Raw genomic sequence first — 20,304 nt, 5'->3', positions numbered from 1 at the left:
AACATGGAAGTATATGAACTAACAGTTTTTAAAAAGGAAAAACAGGGCCACAAAACCTGGGTAGGCATGGCTGAGTGGGTCACGTGACTGAAGACTGAACATGGGAGTGAAGTTGAATTGGCCATGCCCACCCAGGTTTTATGGCTCCTGGTGTTTTCTTTTCTGTGGGAAACAGGTCCAAATAGCTCTTTGAGTGTTTAAGGTTACAGACCTCTGATCTAGGTGATTTTTGATAGTATAGGGAGCAGCAAACTAATTACTTTGCTTCAAGGTTTCATGAAGTATGTCATTAAGAAAAATAAGGTATACATTCCTGATGACATAAACATCATTGCAGAACATATTATTTCAGTTGAAAATATTTCAGTTCAAAATAATCACAAAACACACAAAAAATTATGAAATATATAAAGTAACATATAGTTATCGGCTTGCATAGGAAGGAACTAACCAAGAACAACCTTTGCCACTTTACAAGTAGTCTTCAACTTACAACCACAATAAGGACCAGTTATTACAAGATGTGTGAGTGCCCATGTGACTACCTCTCTCAACAACCCCAATATTCGCACTCACAACTGCGGTTGTTAAGCAATCTCATGGGTTGTTTCAGGTAAGGAGAGTGGGGTGGGGGTTCTGTGCAGAAGCTGAAAATCCTCCCTACTGAAATCCAAGTAGAATTGTCAGCCCCTGAGCAAAGGGACACTTCATGCATAGTCTGCACTAGGCCTCTCCCTACCCACCTGAGGCATCCTATGTTCCTCATCTTAGTGGCCGACTCTGTTCTCTGCTTGGATTTTGGCTCCCTCTTGTCTCCAGTGCTGGCTAAAAGAGCCTGCCCTGCCAAAGGAATTCAGCTCCCCTCCATGAATGGAAAGGAACTTCTTTGGTGCTGTGCAGGGATGGAGCGAAAATCTTCAGTATTTCTGCACTCCACCAAAGCAGTTCAGCTTCTCATGAGAGGCAGCTCTTATAGCCAGACCTCAGAGAGGAGAGGCATTTTGTCAGCAAGTGACAGCACTTTGCAATGTTCCCTGCTAGCTTCTCTTTTGACCTGGGGTCCCCAACCCCCGATCCATGGACTGACATCAGGCCACAGCATGCCAGAAACTGGGCCATGTAAACAAGCAAAGCCCCATACGTGGGATGCAGGCAGAATGCGAAATCACACACCCCTCCGATCTGTAGAAAAACCTCTCTCCATGGAACCAGTCCCTGGTGTCCAAAAGGTTGGGGGTTGCTGCTCTTGACTTTCAAGCAAAGATAGCAGAGAAGTTTGCAAACTGTGATCATGTGATCGTGGGACCTTTGCCAACCGGCTGTAAGTGTGAACAGGTTGCCAAATACTATAAGGATAGTGATGCAGTGTTTGGTGATGACTATAGGGATGGTGATGGTCAGAACTGCTTTGCAGGCCTTCTATCACTCTTTCCAGAAATTGCATTTCTAGATCCTTGTTAAATGAACAATTGTAAATCAAGGACTATCTATACATCAAAGGAAATATTGCATTAGCCACAAATTACATTGTGAGATAACTTTACATTTATGTAAAGCACTTGTATGTTTTTCTTTCTTTACAAGAAATTTACATTCAGTTGAAGCAATATTTCATTCTGAGATTGTATTATCAAACAAAATATTTCTGATGAACTTAAGACAGGTACCTTTCTACAAGCAGGACAAAGTCCATTCTCATCTGTGCGAATACGATGCCAACAGAAGCGACAGATCTGGTAACCACAGGTGCAAGGGAAGAAGTTTATGTCATCAATCTCCAGAGGCTCCATGCAAAGGGGGCATTCAACAGGGTCTTCCTTTGCATCTGGGCTGCGAGACATCTCTTCTCACAGAGCAGCAAATATATGTAATAACTTAATGGAGTAATAAGATCAGCCCAGAAAAAAATGAAGATATTCAAAGATCTGTAAAAGAAAAATAAACATAAATGAATTAGTATTTAAATATATACTGGGATGCAATCATTACTTTTATTTATTGGAATTATACATCTTTATTATTTTCTGATAGAAGTCCTTCATAATATAATTACCCAATCTCCATACTTAATTTTGGATGTATCTCTTACAAGCTTTTAAATTAATTGTTGGAAAAAGCAGCAGGTAAACTGAATGTTATTGTTAAACCAACTCAAACTACATAAACCATCAACCTGCCTTTCTACTGCTTATATATTGGCAATGTGGTCACAATAAGATAGCAAAAGAACTCTTTCCAGGTTTGAAACAGAAAGCCTAAAGGGAATGTTGCAGTGACTCCATTGGTTTGGCCCTCCACAACAGTTGCATTCACATATGGACCACTGGGGAAAGTAGTTGCGCATCCCTGTATTATGGGAAACTTCAATTGATTAAAACAATGATATGTGATAGAAACCAATATCCAGGAACCCCTGGATATGCGACAAGAATTAACAGTGATCTGTATGAATTAATGAATGGAAGATATTTTATCTGTGAAAGTAAGAGAAGGGAAAGTGTGATCTCATTGTGTGATCCCATGGAGAATTAATACATCCAGAGAAGTGGAGGACTGTATTTAATTAATAGTGTATAGTATTTAGATGAAAAGCAGATAAGGATGCTTCTGATCCATCATTAATATAGTCTTTTTGTCAACTGCTCCTTATGCTATGCCTTCTTCTGGACTCCCATGGTAGCTCTGAAAGCTGAAGAAATACGGTGGCCCTTGCAAGGATGTCTTTTAAAGGAGCATCTGAAAGGTACAGAGAGGGTACCCAGCACTAAATGCAAAGCACTCCTAGTAGTCAAATATTGCACACCACTAGGTTGAATTAAGTTTAGGAAAATTTAAGAAGGAATTCAGTTACAGAATGGCCTAGAAGAAGTGGATTATCTAAATCTTTTTTTTACTTAGGTTTTAGGTTGGGCATATAAGGGACAGAAATACCTATGGCTATGCTAGCAGATCAGCTTTTCTAGAACCTAAATAAAACCTAAGGCAGTGTTGGCGAACCTTTTCGGTACTGAGTGCTGAAACGGGAGTGCGCGTGCTGGAAACCAGAAGAGCAGCCAGCCAACTGGTCTTCCGGTTTCTGGCATGCATGCACATGTGAAGACCAGTTGGCCAGTGGGCACACGCATGCCGGAAACCGAAGAGTGTCAATGAAGCATCCCCCCAGCCCACCACTGAGAACACGCCAGCGCAGCCCCCCACTTCTGCCATGGGAGCGCAACCGCTTCCTGTCTGGCGCGCCTCTTACCCTGCACTGGACATTCCTAACAGGCATGTAAAAAGGATAAGGCGCTTCTGCTGCCAATGAACCCCTGGGGAGCAGAAGCACCTGATGAAGAGGGCCGGGATGGTGAATCTGCCACCTTGGATTGCATGGCTGCAGCCAACAATGCCACCTCTTCTTCCTCCTCTTCCACCGATGGCATAGGAGTCGGCTCCCTATGCTTGGAAAAGCGTGGCCTGCAAGCTTCTGCCTTTCATTTCATCAGTGCTACCACCACTGCTCTCCCCCTGTTCTCCCGCAATTCCACTCAATAGATAGTGGTGCCATCTTGACAGCTGCTGAAAAACCTGCCAAAAACTTTCATTCTCAGTGTTTGGCGGTTCCCCCCCAAAACTACTTTCCACTTAACTACTTAATGAGACCTTGTTGTACCACGGAGCTTGCATGCAAATGGAGAGAGAGAGAGAGATGGAAGGAGGGGCTCTCTAAACTGTGTGTGTGTGTGTGTGTGTGTGTGTGTGTGAGAGAGAGAGAGAGAGAGAGAGAGAGAGAGAGAGAGAGAGAGTGCGATCTTCAGGCAAGCTGCTGGCAGCAAAGCGAGAGGCAGGAGCCGCCTGAGCAACGAGGCAATGGGGAGTGAAATACGAAGCAAGGCGGGGGGGTGCGGAGAGGCTCCCCATGGCCCACACCGGCTTACCTGAGCGCCCTGCCAGACAGGCACTGAACCATTGCAACTGCCAGTGCAGATGAAGAAGGGCGTGGAGGGCTTTCCAAACTGTGTGTGTGTGTGTTTGTATGAGAGAGAGAGAGAGAGAGAGAGAGCGTGCAATCCCTGTTTTAGTTGGATCATTTAAGCTGTTAGGGGTGGCAGTGGGGGAAGGGGGCAGGAGCCATTTTTCTCCTCATCCTCCCCACTGAAGCAGCGGCAGTCACCTAATGATTGCCCCCCTCCCCAACCAGCCAGCCAGCCCCACCTGACCTGCTCCCTGACAGGCCAGCAGGCACAAAGTCTAGCCGTTCTTCTTCTCCCCATTGTCAACCCAGCCCAAGTGGAAGGTATGAAGGGTGTAAAGGACCTGGCCTTGCATTGCTTCCTCACTCAGTTGAAGGCTCCATTCAGCCTCCAAACAGTAAGAATGGCCCACATAATGGGACTCCAGTTTGAGCTGCTTCAGCAACAGACCGCGTCTCTGTGTGGTTTCGATCCGTGCTCGCTGCTGGAGCACCCCGAGCCAACTGATTTCGGGGCTAAGCCACCTCGTAGAGGTGGTGAAGAAGGGGGAGACTGCCTGCAGGGTTGAGGAGAGCCGCATCTCTCCTCCGCAGCTGGCCATTACTCCCTTTCCCGAAGGCGGTTGTAGCGGTGGTCAGAAATGGCCACCACAAAGAAGAATTTGACTGGAAAAGAATGTGCAGGAGGAAGATAAGAAGAGAAAGTTTTGGTTGACCGGGTCAAACAGCAAAAGCAACAAATAAGGTACCCTGGAATTGAAACTATTAAAAAAAACAATAACATTGTTCCCTAAGAAGATTTCTAAGCTGCGAAGGAGAGAGAAAAGGGAAAGGATTTGGTTTTTTTTTCTCCTCTTCCTATACTGACAGCTAAGCGACTTAAGCAAGAAATTGGAAAAAAATCCACTTTGACATTAATAGGCATTTAATGCTGAAAATAAAAAGTCAAAGGGATAATAAAGATTTCTGGATAATTAAAAGCTTTTGAAAACAGGAAAGGAGAGAAAAAGAATAAAAGGGCAGGATCTGGAAGGGAGGAGACTGCCTGGAATTAAAAAGAATTTACAGCAAAATCTCAACAAGACTTCCAAAAGATACATCTTAACTGAAACATCGCAACAAAATAGTAAAACCCCAGGAAGAGAAAGTGAAAAAAGAAATAAGAAGAAACAGCTTGGGACTATTTGGATTTCTTGGTACTCGGATTACTACTCGGATTACTTGGAGCTTTGGTATGTCCCATCCTGGGCTCTCGATGCAGCATGGAGGAGAATGGACGTTGGTAGAGGTTACCCTGAATGCCCTTTCTGTCTATGCTGCGAGAGAGCCCAGCCCCTCCCTTGATTCGTCCGGAGAAGGTAAGTCATATTTCTGTATTCATTTTGTGCTTTCAGAGGCACCTTTCAGTTTGTCAAGTATCTTCGCCAAAGCTGGGGTCTCTCCCGGGGACTGGCTTTTATATTTTAGTACAGACTCAGCTAAATGACATCATAGGAACGAGTCAACCCATCCTGGGGTCTCTCGCAGCATAGACAGAAAGGGCGTTCAGGGTAACCTCTACCAATGCCCATACTGCATGCCTCTGTGCATGCACGCGCGTCTACCATGCATACGTCTCTCCCTGTGCATGCACGAAAGATACCCAACAATCAGCTGGCTGTGTGCATGCGCAGTGGGGCTCTTCCGGGCGACCTCTCATGTGCCAGCAGAAGTGGCTCTGTGTGCCATATGTTCGCCATCACTTATCTTGTATCATTTTTGAAGAATTAAAAATCCCTATTCTGCTTGAAACTCAGCTTAACCAGGCATAAATTAATACCTAAAATCTTGTTCAGTATATCAGAAATTAAGTAAATTTACCTGATGTAATCTAACATTTAATATATCTAAGATTGCAGTGGGAATTCAATTTTCAAATTTTGTTCCATTCTAATATAAACCATTTTCCAAAGCTGTTAGCATTTGTAGCATTGCTACCACATGTAAAAATAATTACAACCTGCTTATTACATTTCTGAAATATTTTAGAAAATGAATTGCCCATGTTAGCAATCAAAACTAGACTAAAATACTAACAAAATAACATTTTATACTAATTTTGTTAAAGCATAATATTTGAAGTAGATTTAATACTCTTTCACTGAAATTCCCATTGTTGCATATCTACTATATTCAAATTCTGCATCCATTTAATTATACAGTCTTTGACATGGTCAGACTCCAACCAGATTCTAACTTAAACTAATAGTTAATTGCATAACAATGCCTAATAAGAATCATGTTCTCTAATGGTTCACTAACCTTAACTGTTAGTGAAGTTTCTTATCAGGCACATAAAACATTAAGATTTCAAAAGAACCATGGAATAAAATAAAATAAACACATACGTAATCTATATATTGACTTGATTAGAGATTAAGGAGCCTATAATCTTTTTAATATAACTAAACTTCAATCCCAATCAGCATAATTACTAAAATACTCTAAATTCTACATCCTGGACATGAAATGTGTTTGTGTTATTTACTGAATATTAACTGTCATTACCACTAGTTCTAAAACAAAATGACAAAATCCCTTCACGAAATAGTTGCTTCTCCAATAGCAAAAGAAAAAGCTGGTTAAAACCATTCATATATAGGAACAGTAAGACGCAGCACCATGGACAGGTATAGCAGAAAATATTTTTTTCCACTTTCTTAAAAGTAATAGGATAGCTGAAGTACTTAGAACTGAATCAAGAGCTAGAAGAGATGTGAAAAGTCATGTCAGAACTCAGTGTAACTAACTGCCTGCTGCTTGGTCATGCTGCTTGGGTTCCATAGCATTACCTTGTTATTCAATTTATAATATTTTAATCATCTTATCTTGCAAAAAAAGAACATTTTAAATAAAATTCACATCCACAACAAAGGAAAAAGTTTACATCTTTTAAGCGAATTATCTCCTTTAAGCAGCCATTCCTATCATCAACCTGCACTTTTTTGACAGATCATTTCTTCTGAAGTTCTCTTTTTAATAATATGTGTTATATATACTGTTGGGTATCCAGTAATTCTCTCCATATCCAATGGAGAAAAGGCTTAATTTAATTTGCACTCTCTTCTGTTCTGGCTAGGTTAGAAGAAAATTTTCCAGGATAGAGAATAATACAAGTAAATTAAAGCACACATTTAAGCAAACAATTTATTTCATTTGGGTCATTAAGTCCAATCCTCTGCTCATTGCAGGAATCTAAAAGAGCATCCCATACAGATTGCTATCTAGCCCCATATGAACACATCCAAAAGAGAGGAACTTAGGACTTTGCTGGGCAATTTGTTCCACTCAACCTAACACTCAATCACAATCTGTCTTCATGTATATGGAAGGGTAGTTGCTACAATCACAGAATATGTCTGCTAGGTTCCTTCCTAGAATCTTTATCCTCCGCCAGAGTTTTATCCTCCCTTTTATTAGGTTTCCAAGATCTGGACCAGATCTGATAGGATTTCAAAGATAATTACAAAGATGCCTCAACGGCTCTCTAAATGGATTCAACAGGAAGCTACTTTGGCATCAAAAGTTGTATTTTTTTTTGAAACAGATTTTATTAATTTTAAAGACAAACAAAACATCATTAAACATAAAAACATAAAACCTCTTTCCATTATAAATCTTTACAAGGCAGGTAAAACATTATTTTATATCACATACTTCTAATTTACCCCATTTCCATATAGACACATAAATTCCTTTTAACAAATTTCTCATTATTTCTCTTTACTCTTATTCAATTACATTTCTTTTCTATATTTATCTACTATTAAATCATCGGCCAATGGGGTGAAGCTACCATCTGTGGATGTATAAAATAAATAAATAAAAAAGGGGGAAAAAAAGTTGTAGTATTTTTATTACCCACCATCCAGTCAGAGCTGGAGAAGCTCCTTGGATGAGAAGCAAAACTTCTTCAAAGAAAAATCAGAAAGTCCAGTTGCCTCTTGAAAAAAAGCACCTTTGGGACAGCAGTTGGCGGATTATATTTTATAACACTTTTGCTGGATGGATGGATGGATGGATGGATGGATGGATGGATGGATAGATAGATAGATAGATAGATAGATAGATAGATAGATAGATAGATAGGAATGGAAAGAGGAGAGGAGAGGAGAGGAGAAAGGAAAGGAAAGGAAAGGAAAGGAAAGGAAAGGAAAGGAAAGGAAAGGAAAGGAAAGGAAAGGAAAGGAAAGGAAGAAAGCCCAGGCTCCTGCATAGCCCAATCACATAGTTTCATCACGAAGCACAGTTATCCAGCTAGTGTCTTCATAAATCTTAAAGACAAAAATATACAGTATCTATATTCTAGCCTTCCATTTACTCTGGAAACTTACCATTCCCATCTGGCCCAATTCAGGTATTTATGAGCACATATATGGATGGGGTTATTGCTTCTCTAGCAGCAAACTCCAGTTTAGTGAGCCTTCTTGTTTCTTTTTTCTATATATCTCTTTCATCTCTAGAGACAGAGATAAAATATAAATATATTATCTCAACCTAAACCTTACAATGGAGATTGTTGGTCTTCTAAACCAACTTGTGGGTGGACTAAACTGATGAAATTGTGAATTCCTTATTACATTTTTCTATTAAACATTTTGGCCTGGATGCCTTCTTTGGGGTTTGGGATAACTTCACTGCCATCTTAAGACCATATATTTGCAATCTAATTCCTAACTCTAAAACGAACCGTTTGTGATGACCCAGGGTGGGATACAAAACAAACACAGTCACAGAAAACAGGTGAAGCCCCTTTTATTCCTTCACTTTGCTTCCAAGCTCCAAATATTCTTGATGGAAGCCAAAAAACTCCCACACAAACAGTTACAAGAAGAAGGGAAAAAGTAACACAAACCAGGCAAGATAAGGGCTGGAGGACATCCACAGATAACACACACTGGGAAGGACGCCAAACTCGAGAGGAACCATCAACTATAAATATTTCAACACTTTGTTTCCAGCGTTCACCCATACGCAGGTCCGTACTCTTATTCAGTTGTCACAGCTGCAGCCCATGAAGAGGATCAAGACCCTCTCCTCCTGAGTAGACCACGTCTCTCCTTTATCCTCTCCTCCCTGCGTGCCCTAGGATGGATAGGGGATGGACCTGGGTCCTCCTCTGACTGCTCAGCCAGCCTCTGCCCTTCCTCAGCCTCCTCCACAACCTCCAGAGCCACACTTCCACTCCCTGTCGGCTGTTCCTCCTCTACCTCAGAGTCAGTCTCCACCAGCAGCTAGAAATCTATCAAAATGTTCTGGTGCTAAACATTTTGGGAAGATTTGGGAAGATTTGACTAATTTATATTTATTCCTAATGTCTTTCGAATCACAATACCACCATCAGGGCTGCAATGTGACTATCACAGATACACATACCTGTCAAATCTATTTTCGATCTTTACTCTCCCACCTACTAACTTCTGAGGGATCCAAATGTATCCCATATTATTTGGAATGGAGAAGATTCTATCTCTTCTAAACTAGAACTCAACTCTGCTTGTTCCTATGTATATTTAATCTGGATATTTTTGGTGTCTTATTGCTTTTTACCGTTTTTGTATTTTTAAATACTGCCCCTCTGGCACCCATCAAGCCTCCTCCTTCCTGCTGGGCGTGTGAGCACTTCTGGCGAGGACGAAGAGAAGCACAGTGGGAGGAGGCTTGGCAGCTGCCAGAGGGGCAGAAAGCGGTTTCCAGTCCTGAGGAGAGAGGCGTGGGAGATTGTGCCCTCTCCTCGCAGGCCAGGGAACACCCATGAAGGGCTCCGATGCTGCAATCTCTCGTGCGCTACCCTCCTTCCCCGCATGCATCAGTCACTCTGCCGGCGGTATCACCCGTTGCAGACACAGGTGGCTGCGGACCACCAACATTTTCTCATGGACCACTGGTTGGCGACCTCTGCTATAGATGAATTTCAGTATTATACTCACAAAGGAGGGACCAATTAAAAAAACAACAACAAATAGGTCAGGTGTATTACCATTATTAAGTTACATGGATAATTTGGGATATGCTCTTGCAATGGCATCCATGAATTCTTTTACTCTGTGCAAATTAAAATCCTCCAAGATATAATCCCAGAGAACTCCATCACCAGCCCAGCCACTGGTGAGTTAAGAAGGTAGCTATGCAGCAGGGGGTCTGCTCCAATAGCAACAATCCCAACTGATCTCACTTGGCACCCAACTTAATAAGTGTCCTACATCTGGCAATCTAAAGAGCAGGATTCATGGATCCCTTCAAATATTTCATATGACCAACACCATCCCATCTCCTCTATCCTGGGATCTTGTCTGGTGCCATACCTGGAAACCAGTCAAACAGATCTCAGAGAGGGGAACTTTTCCTCTTGGCCTAGCCAGTTCTTGATAATGCACCCCAGATCAACTTTTTCATCAACAATTAAATCATGAATAAGGGTGGCTTGATCTGGCACTCACCAGCAGTAGCTGACAACCAGCCAGGGTCTTGAAATCTGCCATCTGTGGCTTGGGAGCAAGTTCAGAAGGCTGGAACAGCACAATATATAGATTGTCCTGTGGGTGGCCCACCTTCTATCTACCATCATATTTTCCCCTACTCATCGGTATTGAAATCTTATAGCCTGCCCACATTTCTTCAGAGCCCTCCAGCCTTCCCTGTCCATAGAGGTCCATATTCTAACCCATAGCCCCTCACCTGACACAATCTATAACCAGTCAACTGAGTGGTACGCTAATACCAGGGGCACTTCTGCATAACACTCAACACATCTGGACAATCAAGAATCCACATACAAATCCTCCAATGCCTTCAACCAGACCTCTTGTTGAGGCACCTAATCATACAACTAAATGATTTCAAGCTTCTCCTTTCCAGCTCTCACTGTGAGGATAGACAGAATCAGTCACAATCAGAAGCCCACTAAGTCTATTAAATCAAGTCTGATTCTCAATCCAATCCTCAGTAAGATCTTCTTAAATCCCAGTCACTATCATTAAATGAACTCATACAGAGGTGACTTTTTCAATGTCTTCCAACTCTAGCCGGACAGAGGTAAAATGGTTATCCAATCACATGGGGGAAAGGGATTGCAGAGCCACAGCCATCCCAATGCAGTATTGTATCTGCTACAATGAAAACATAATCCCCCCATGACCCTGATGAATAAGTAGATCTTTTCTAATACCTGATACCATCCAGCTCACTTTGTAGCTCCATCTTCTTTGCAAACTGATAGAAGCTTGTTCATCATCAGTTCTAGCGCCCTTCCTACTGCCATGGTACCAGTCTCTGCCAAACAACCAGAATATGTCCTGTACAAAGCAGTAGATCCTTAAACGAGTAACCCAACAATCCAGCTTCCAGCGCCACAGCCTCCAATCTAACCACCACCACTGTTGGCTCCAATCCCCCAAGACCAGCTCTCTATGTCCAAATAAAGGAAAGGGCCTCTGAAGCCTCTCATACTTTCCCAGATACACTGACAGCTCAGGATAAAATATAAGCTGCATGAACCAGATGGTAAACCACTCTGATTGGCCCACTCAGGAGATGATCTTGAGAGGCTCTTCTATAATTCAATCAAGAACAGCAAATCTCAACATGCTAAAAACCATCTTCCAACAGTATCCATTCAGACCATGATGGGGAAAAAAAAACTTGTAAGGTCTTCTATAATCTTTAAAATATATTATAAAATATAATATTAGAAAACCCAAACATATTAGATATTTTATATATTTAAATATACATCTAATAATTGTTTATAAATTTTTAAATATACAAAATATAAAATAATATAATTTTTAGAAATCTACCAGTATAGTTATAATCTTATATTAGCCAACAATGTTTTCTAATAAACCTGGTACATTTCATAGATTAAATTCTATTCTGCAGAAAGCCTCATCCCTGAACTAGAATTATATTGCCCAAGTTTGAAGGATCTAGTTGAAAACACCAGATAAGTACCAAAGCCAAAGTCTCAGATCATTTAGCATCTTGAATAGAATTGTGAAGTATATCCAAAACAAAACAGGAATGATACAGCCAGATTTTCTAGCTTCATTCACTATTCTTTCTCCAGCTCTACATTGTCCTACTCTGCAAAAGCCTAAATCAAAATTTAGTCAAATGTAATTGACTGTTAAAAGATAAAAGTCTGTCAAGAAGGATTAAAGCCAGCAAATGAATAAAACTCAAAAAGGTACTCTTATTACCAAAGTTGCTGTGAACAACTCAACGTTCTGATTACAATCTATAACCCTTAACTATTTATTATATCTACACATGTCTAACTCCAAACCAGAAAAAACATATCACAATTATAGAATGATATGAAATTGCCTTTTATCAGTTCCTCCTGAATACTTCACTGTTCTAAACAAAACAAATATAGTTCCTAATATTGTTTAAAAAAATTATAATGTATACCATAAATCTAAATTACGATCCATATACATGGAAATCTTCAGTAAAAAACAAATATCTCAAGAATAATGTGGAGACTAGTAGTGCAATTACTCTACAGTAGGTCAAACTTCTCAATAAATTGTGTGAGTTTAGAAAGTATTCAATATTTTTGTTTGATTACTAATTTTCTAGACCGATTATCCCATGACTAGTAGTAAAATCCTGATAGGTAAAACTGATTTCCTATTCTTGTACCATCTAAAGTAGATGTGGAAGTAGAGGAATTTATTACCACCCAATTATTATTTAGGCACTGCTTTTTAAAAGAGTTTGGAATTATAGCCATTTCATCTATTTAGGGTAGAAGACACCATCAAGTGGTTCTCTCTAAGACACTTAAGCAATCTGAAGAATTCAGAAACTCTTTACTGGATGTTAGTGGCTGGTGATTCCACTTTAATTCTACTCTTAATACTGACATTACTGTTGACATAATTGCCTATTAGTGGTCTTATGTTATTACAAATCTTAAAGGGTCTACTGGTTTAGTTAAACTTTGGATATAAAAGTCAGCTGGGAGACAAGCTGGATCACAGGTGAGAAAAAGCTCATCATCAACACACTGAACACGGATCAGGGTACATATTATTGCATCCACTGCATGGCAAGGGGGGTGGGGCTTTGTGCGCAAGGGCAAGATGATCGCCGCTCGCGTGAGAAGAGTTTCATGTGCACGGGCAACCGGCTGCTGCTCAAATGAGGGGAGCTTCACATACACATTTGCCCGCTGCCTGTGTCTGAACAGGCCATGATCTGGGGGTTGGGCTTAAGAGGACAAGATCTGTTTTGAAGGAGATGCCATGACTATAAATTTCCTAATGAACCAAATGTAGAGCGTGATATAAAGACTTATACAGGTAGTCCTCAACCTATGACCATTCCTTTAGTAACTGTACAGAGTTACAATGTGATGAAAAAATTATTTAGTACAGGTTTTCAGAATTACAACCAACACAGCTTGCCTGATTAGGCATTTGGCAATCTGTTCACATTTATGACAGTTGCAATGACCCAGGTCATGTCACCTTGGACATTTGTGATCTTCCCGGTCAGCTTCTGGCAAGCAAAGTGAATGAGGAAACTGGCAGGGAAAGTCTCAAGTTGCAGTCATATGATGTCATACTTATTGGAGTGATTCGCTTAACAACTGCAGCAAAAAAGGGTGTAAAATGGGTGTGGCCATATGATGCAACACTTAACAATCACACTGCTTAATGATGGAAGTTTCTGGTCCCAACTGTGCTCATAAGTAAAGGACTGGATAGTGAAAACAATTATAAACCTTTTTAAACCAAATAATAAATCTAAATGGACAATTGTTCAATAAAGACATATATGCTCTATTTCAAGCAAAATATTTATAAGATAAATAAACTTCTACTATTCCTTTCAAAGTAAAAGAGTAATTACATTCTGAGGAACTCATAATAGAAAATCAAACAGATTCCTGGAAAATATAGCAGATAACTTGTCCCCAAAAATGTAGAGAAAGGAATTGGAGAGTCAGCCATACCCACCTTAACTCTCAATAAGAGAGATTGGGGGATGGCGGGGGAGTGACCATGCAATATTGTAATTCAGAATTATGCAAGCACAAGGAATATAAAAAAATCTTGGACTTTAAAATAACTGATTTCAAGACTTACGATAAAACTTGGGAAGGATTCCATGGATGAAAATCTTCAAAGGGAAAATAACTCAAGAAGCTTGGGAAATTTTGAAAAATGAGATAATAAAAACCCAGTCTAGCACAATTCCAATGAAGAAGAATAAATAAGAGATCTACACAAAGAACTCCCTGATAAACTGAAAGATAAAAAGGACAATATATAAAGTGGAAAGAGGGACACATGACTAAGGCAGAATATCAGCAAATAGCCAGAACCTGCAAAGATGAAGTCAGGAAAGTTAAGGCTCAAAATGAACTAAGGTTTGAGACATATGTCAAAAATAACAAAAAAGGTTTTTTGTAAAAACAAAACATAAAAAATAAGAAAAAAACCAAGGGAACCATTGGCCCATTGATGGGAGAAAATGGCACGGTGGTAACAAGCAGCAAGGAGAAAGCAGAATTGCTTAACTCATTTTTTGCATCTGTCTTTACACAAAAAGAAAAAAAACAATCCAACTGATTAAAAAAATATACCATAAAATGCAGATTAGGAATGCAAGTGAAAGTAAGCAAGAAAATAGTAAGTGAACACCTATCCAATCTAGACAAGTTCAAATCACCAGGACCACTTACACCCAAAATTCCCCAAGATTCTGAAGGAATTGACAGAAGAACCACTGAACCAGATCTTTCAAAGACCCTGGAGCGCTGGGGAACTATCAGATGACTGGAAAAGAGTTTATGTGGTTCCCATCTTCAAAAAAAAGGGAGTGGGGAATGGATTCAGGAAATTACAGCCTCATCAGCCTGATATCAATATCTAAGAAGATTCTGGAAAAGGTATTCTTCTATGACTACCTCGAGGCAAGCAAAATCATAACCAGAAACTAACACAGATTTGTCAAAAACAGATCATGCCAGACAAATTTTGTTGTGTTCTTTGACAATATAAACAAAATTGTGAAATGCTGTGGATATAATTTGCTTGGACTTCAGTAAGGCATTTGATAAAGTAGACCATAATCTACCACTTGAAAGAAAGAAAAATGTGGGTTAGACAGCATCAACACTAGATGGATCCGTAACTGGCTGACCAACCACACTCAACATGTAGTCTTTTTAATGAAACCGCATCTACATGGAGAGAAGTACATGTAATCCTCGACCTACACCAGTTCATTTAGTGACTGTTCAAAGTTATAACAGCATTGAACAAAGTGACTTATGACCGTTTTTCACACTTAGGACTGTTGCAGCATCCCTATAGTAATGTGATCAAAATCCAGATACTTAGCAACTCGTTCACATTTAGGATGGCTGCAATGTCACAGGGTCTGATCTCCAAAATCAATAAGACAGATTCACTTAACCATGTTATTAACTTAACAACCTCAGTGATTCACATAACTGTGGCAAGAAAGATTGCAAAATGGGGCAAAATTTATTTAACAACTTCCTTGTTTAGCAACACAAGTTTTAGACTCAATTGTAATCATAAATTGAGGACCACCAGTGCAGAGGGGTACTTCAAGACTCTGTCTTAGGCCTAATACTCTTCAATATCTTCATAAATGGTTTAGACAATGGGATAGAAGGTAAACTTATTAAAATGAGATGACACCAAGCTGGAGGGAACAGTCAATAATCCAGAAGATAGGCTCAAGATACAGAAGGATCTTGACAGACCTGAATACAAGGCCATATCTAACAAAATGAAATTCAATAAGAAAAATAAGTTCTATATTTAGGCAAGGAAAATCAAATGTACAGGTACAGATTAGGTGAAACCTGACTCAATAGCAGTAACTGTGAGGATCTTGGAATCCTAGTGGACAATCATTTAAATATGATCCAACAATATGCAACAGCAGCCAAAAAAGCCAATTCCATCCTAGAGGGATAGAATCAAGATCACATGAAATATTAGTAACGCTTTATAAAGCCTTAGTAAGACCACACTTAGAATACTGCATCCAGTTTTGTTATAAAAAAGATGTAGAAACTCTAGAAAGAGTGCAGAAAAGAGCAACACAGATGATTAGGGTGCTGGAGGGTAAAATATAAGAACGATGGTTTCAGGAAGTGGATTTGTCTAGTCTCTTCTAGTGAAAAGGAGGACTAGGGTGACTTGATAGTAGTGTTCTAATATTTGAGGAACTGCTACAAAGAAAAGGAGCTCAACCTATTTTCCAAAGTACCAGAAGGAAAGACAAGAAACAGTGAATAGAAACCAATCAAGGAGAGAAGCAACCCAGAAATAAGGAGAAATTTCCTGAAAGTGTAAACAATTTACCAGTGGAATGGCTTGTCTTCAGAAATTGTGGGTGCTCCACCACTAAAGCATTTTAAGAAGAGACTGGACAACCATTTGCTTGAAATACTATAGGGTCTCCTATTTGATCAGGGGGTTGAACTGAAAGACCTCACGGCACCTTCCAATTCTGTTTTTCAGTTATACTATAAATGATATGAAGCAAATCTTAAATTCTAGAATTTTCATACGTAAAAAAGAAATGTCTAAAGTTGCACATAAATCTATACATATTAAAGATTTTAGGAAAATCACAGGTTAGCAGCAACACAAGTAGATAGCAGCAAGAATCTATATATATGAAAGATTTTAGGAAAATTAATTGTATAGTAACAATCATAGATTTTTTTCCCTGAGTTCTGGTTAAGATGATTGTATACCTATTTATTCTAAATTAATATCAGCACCTAACAAAAGACAGAATTCAATCCTAAGATTTATAAATTATAAAAAAATCAGAAACCATATTCTAAAATTATGAATATTCAATATTAAATGTTTCTAAATCTTCTAGTGCACTAATAAACAATTAATTTAAGCATGAACTTTATATTGGAATGCTTTGTAGCATTTTTCTATACCGGTAATTAAAATAACTCATGTGATAGAGAAATTTTACTTGCCTTTCAACTTCAAGTAATTCTATCAGAGAGTAAAACCTTATGGCATATTCTAACTCTTCTTCAAATCCAAGTTGATTATGCAGTTCTCCAACCAATCAGATATCTCTATAATCTGTACCAGTTTAAGGTGCAGGCACTTTTTCTTCTATCATTTATATTTTAAAAATTCACAAAAACATCTGCATATGATTACCTCACTTTTTTCTACTAGAAAACACTTTTAAATGAAAAATTGAAAAAATACTTGATCTGATATGTGAGCATATCTTACTGTGATGAGTAAATAACTGTTTCAGACCCAAACAGCATATTTTAGAGGAATAAAAATGACTCATAGAAATTATATGATTAGGAGAAAAATTTGGAAATCACTAGAATAATTTTATTACTTCATTTTTTCAAGTAAATATATATATATAAAATCACACACACACACATAGTTAAAAGATGCATTAGTTTTGTTTTTGTTTTTAATTAAATCACTGGGCACTTTAAACATGGTTCTGTGACATATAAATACAATTAAGAAATCTGTGACATATTTTATTTTTTAGCAAATTATAAAGGCTCTGAATTGCTTTGGTTATTTGAGTTCGAGGATTAGATACAAACTTTTTAATATTAAATCAATACATGAATTGATTATCAAGTCAGTTTCTGACAGTGAATTCTTACATATCTACTAAGAAGCTTTGCTAATTTTCATGAGGTTTAGTTCAAAATTTATAATACTGTGACTCAGGATACTTAAATATAAGTTTTCCTGGAATTAAAAATCGGACTTTCTCTGTGAAAACACCAAGTAGGAATCCATAGGACATATTAAATAGCTTATATCTTCTACATACATATTTATAATTCCAGCGTTATTATAAAAGGAAATACTTTACTATACTTTGCACTAATCATATTTTTTAAAACAAATAGACAGCATTACAGAATATGGATAACAATTTTTTCAAAAGCCCATTTACTTGAAATAATAAATCTTCAAGACCATCAAACTGAAATAGGTGTGACATTACTAAGCTAGCTTTTAAATATGAAAATTCCACCTTTTATTACAATATGCATCACAGATAAAATATATACCATTATAACTGACTTCTTTACTGACAAACTTGCTTAGTTTACCCTTACATTATAATCAGGAGAAACTCTGAGAGATTTGTTATATGGAAACATTAGAGCGATGGTCCACAGCATCCCTTTAAAAAGAGACAAGGTAATCCAAAACTCTGAAGTGTGAAATCTCTTCTCTAATTGCTTAACTCAAGAATACCAAGAAACATATAATAAAAGGAACAGAAAACCTATTAAGAAAATATCCAGGGAAACTCAAATGGTATATAAAAATAGTGTAAAAGAGGAAACACCCATACAGGTGTTAACTGACACCCACAACCAAACACACGTGCTGCTACTGTGGAGACTGGAATTCTTCCCATTTCTTTTCAACATATGGGAAAGTAGATTTGGGTTGTTTTTATTTTATTTCGGGTTTTTTGCACCCCACCTCATCTGAAACCCACCAAAGCACCAATCGCTTACCGCAGCAGGTCCAGCCACCTCTCACCTACTAAAGCTGGAGTAGATGCAAAGAGAAGATGCAAAGCACGAAAGTACTGCACAGGTCTCTCCGTCTCCATTTATTCCTGGACCCCTCCCCAAAAAGCCGGAGCCTGGGTTCCCAGGGTCAGTCGGATCCTCTCTCCGACCAGGAGATCTCCGGCTCAAGCAATGAAGCCCCAGAAGCCCCCTACCGCTGCCGGGGAAAGACTGTCGGCCCTCGCCGCTGGCATAGGCTTCCTTTGCCTTCCTCCTGCCTCTCCGCCCTAGGAGAGACCCAGGAGCCGAGGCAGGGAGAGGACTGAGAATAGTTGAGGCCTTCAGGATCCCGGAGAAGCCGCCTCCACGCTCTCACAACTCGGGCTCCCCCAGCCCCTACTGCTCGCTCATTTACCCACCTCGTCGTCCCTGTTCCACAGCAACGGGGCTGTCTGGTGGCGGGGGCGGCAATACTCTCTCGGGCCCTGGTTCTTTTTGATGATCGCGGGGATAGAGCTGAGTGTCTCCACCGACGACCTTTATTTGAGAGACGGGTAATCTCTAGGCTCTGCGCGCTCCGCTGCCAGACCGGCCACCATCTTACATTAGGGTGAGACTGCCCGCCTGCCCCGGACGCGGCTTACAAGACGCGTGCGCACAAGCCACCAGAGAGTATCTTGGTGCGGGGGAAGGAAAAAGTAGAAAGAAATGCGACGCAACCCGAGAGCATGATGGGATTAGTAGTTTTAGTGATCACTTTTTTCTAAATTCGAAGGGTAGGTGTTGGGCCACCAGCGAGACTGATTTGTGTGTGTTAGTAGTAATCGGCCGTATAAAAAATTGTTTTTTTCAATGAGTCCTTTCATATAAGTATACGCTATAATGTAAATGGACTGGGTATCAACTCGGGTTTCTGTTAAATACGACTGGATTTTGTTTCGAATCTTCACTTCGTTATCTCAGTGTATTTAAAAAAAAACCTTTTAAGATTTACATCACGCAAAGCTATGCTCATGGCTTGTTTATGTAGTTTAAAAATAAAATTAGTAGGGAATAAGATAATTTGGTGAAGTTTACGTGCTGTATTTCATGAAGTAGTTAGGGAATGGTTAGCGTTATCTCCATTGAAATCAATGACATAATTGATACTTCTTTGTTGAACGTATTTTAAGTCCATGTTAATTTATCTGTCACTACCGTAAATGCAACTCTTTCTGAGCGTTGGTTATACCATCTGTACAGTTCAATCTATTCTACTAGTCTACTTTCCCTTTGTTTTTTTTTTCTTTTAATACAGAAAATTAAAAGACAAAACTCCAAGGGGAAAAATGCAAATTTTATAAGAACAAAACAAAATTAAACATTGCAACAATAGCCTTCTCCCCTTGTACTAAGGTCTAAGATTTATAAACGTCTACATCTATTTGCAATCAATTGTCCTATTATACAGTACATCTAGTTCTTATAATACTTAACAGTTTAATCAACAAAGTTAAACTTCAAAGCCCTTTGTTAATGATCTGTTGGTGTAATTAGCTTGTAGAAGGCCTACAGATTTTTTATCTATTACAAAGCACCCCAATTGTTATCTCTAATTTGTCCAGGATCTAATATTCTCATTTGATTTTTAATAATGAAAACACTCCTTAGAACTTTAGTAGGGAGCTTCCCCAATGGTTGCATCCTATTTCTTAGACCCTAGTCTTTGTTGTAGATGTCTCTGCAGCATCCAATCAATCAATCTCTGAAAACAGGATTGATCTTG

At 39.2% G+C, this 20,304-nt stretch overlaps 1 protein-coding gene across 8 annotated transcripts in view; it reads right to left on the bottom strand.

Moving 5' to 3' along the window:
• Positions 1-19,186, bottom strand: part of CNOT4 (CCR4-NOT transcription complex subunit 4) — a 63,496-nt gene extending 44,310 nt beyond the window's left edge. For 4 of the 8 annotated variants that reach the window (XM_026697845.2, XM_026697838.2, XM_026697853.2 and 1 more), the window contains exons 1-2: positions 18,959-19,171; positions 1,668-1,925 (exon numbers count right to left, since the gene is read on the bottom strand). In XM_026697845.2, the coding sequence (XP_026553630.1) occupies positions 1,668-1,841 (174 nt within the window). In that variant the 5' untranslated portion in view covers positions 1,842-1,925; positions 18,959-19,171. Of the gene's footprint in view, positions 1-1,667; positions 1,926-18,958 lie in introns of all 8 variants that reach the window. The other 4 variants (XM_026697869.2, XM_026697831.2, XM_026697860.2 and 1 more) reach the window with 4 other exon arrangements.
• Between the last annotated feature and the right edge of the window lie 1,118 nt (positions 19,187-20,304).

This window comes from Pseudonaja textilis, chromosome 5 (genome assembly GCF_049901715.1).
Source record: "Pseudonaja textilis isolate UNSWEBS1 chromosome 5, rPseTex1.2, whole genome shotgun sequence".
NCBI lineage: Eukaryota > Metazoa > Chordata > Lepidosauria > Squamata > Elapidae > Pseudonaja > Pseudonaja textilis.
The sequence above is the reverse complement of the archived record's forward strand: the minus strand, read 5'-3'. Positions and strand labels throughout refer to the sequence as shown.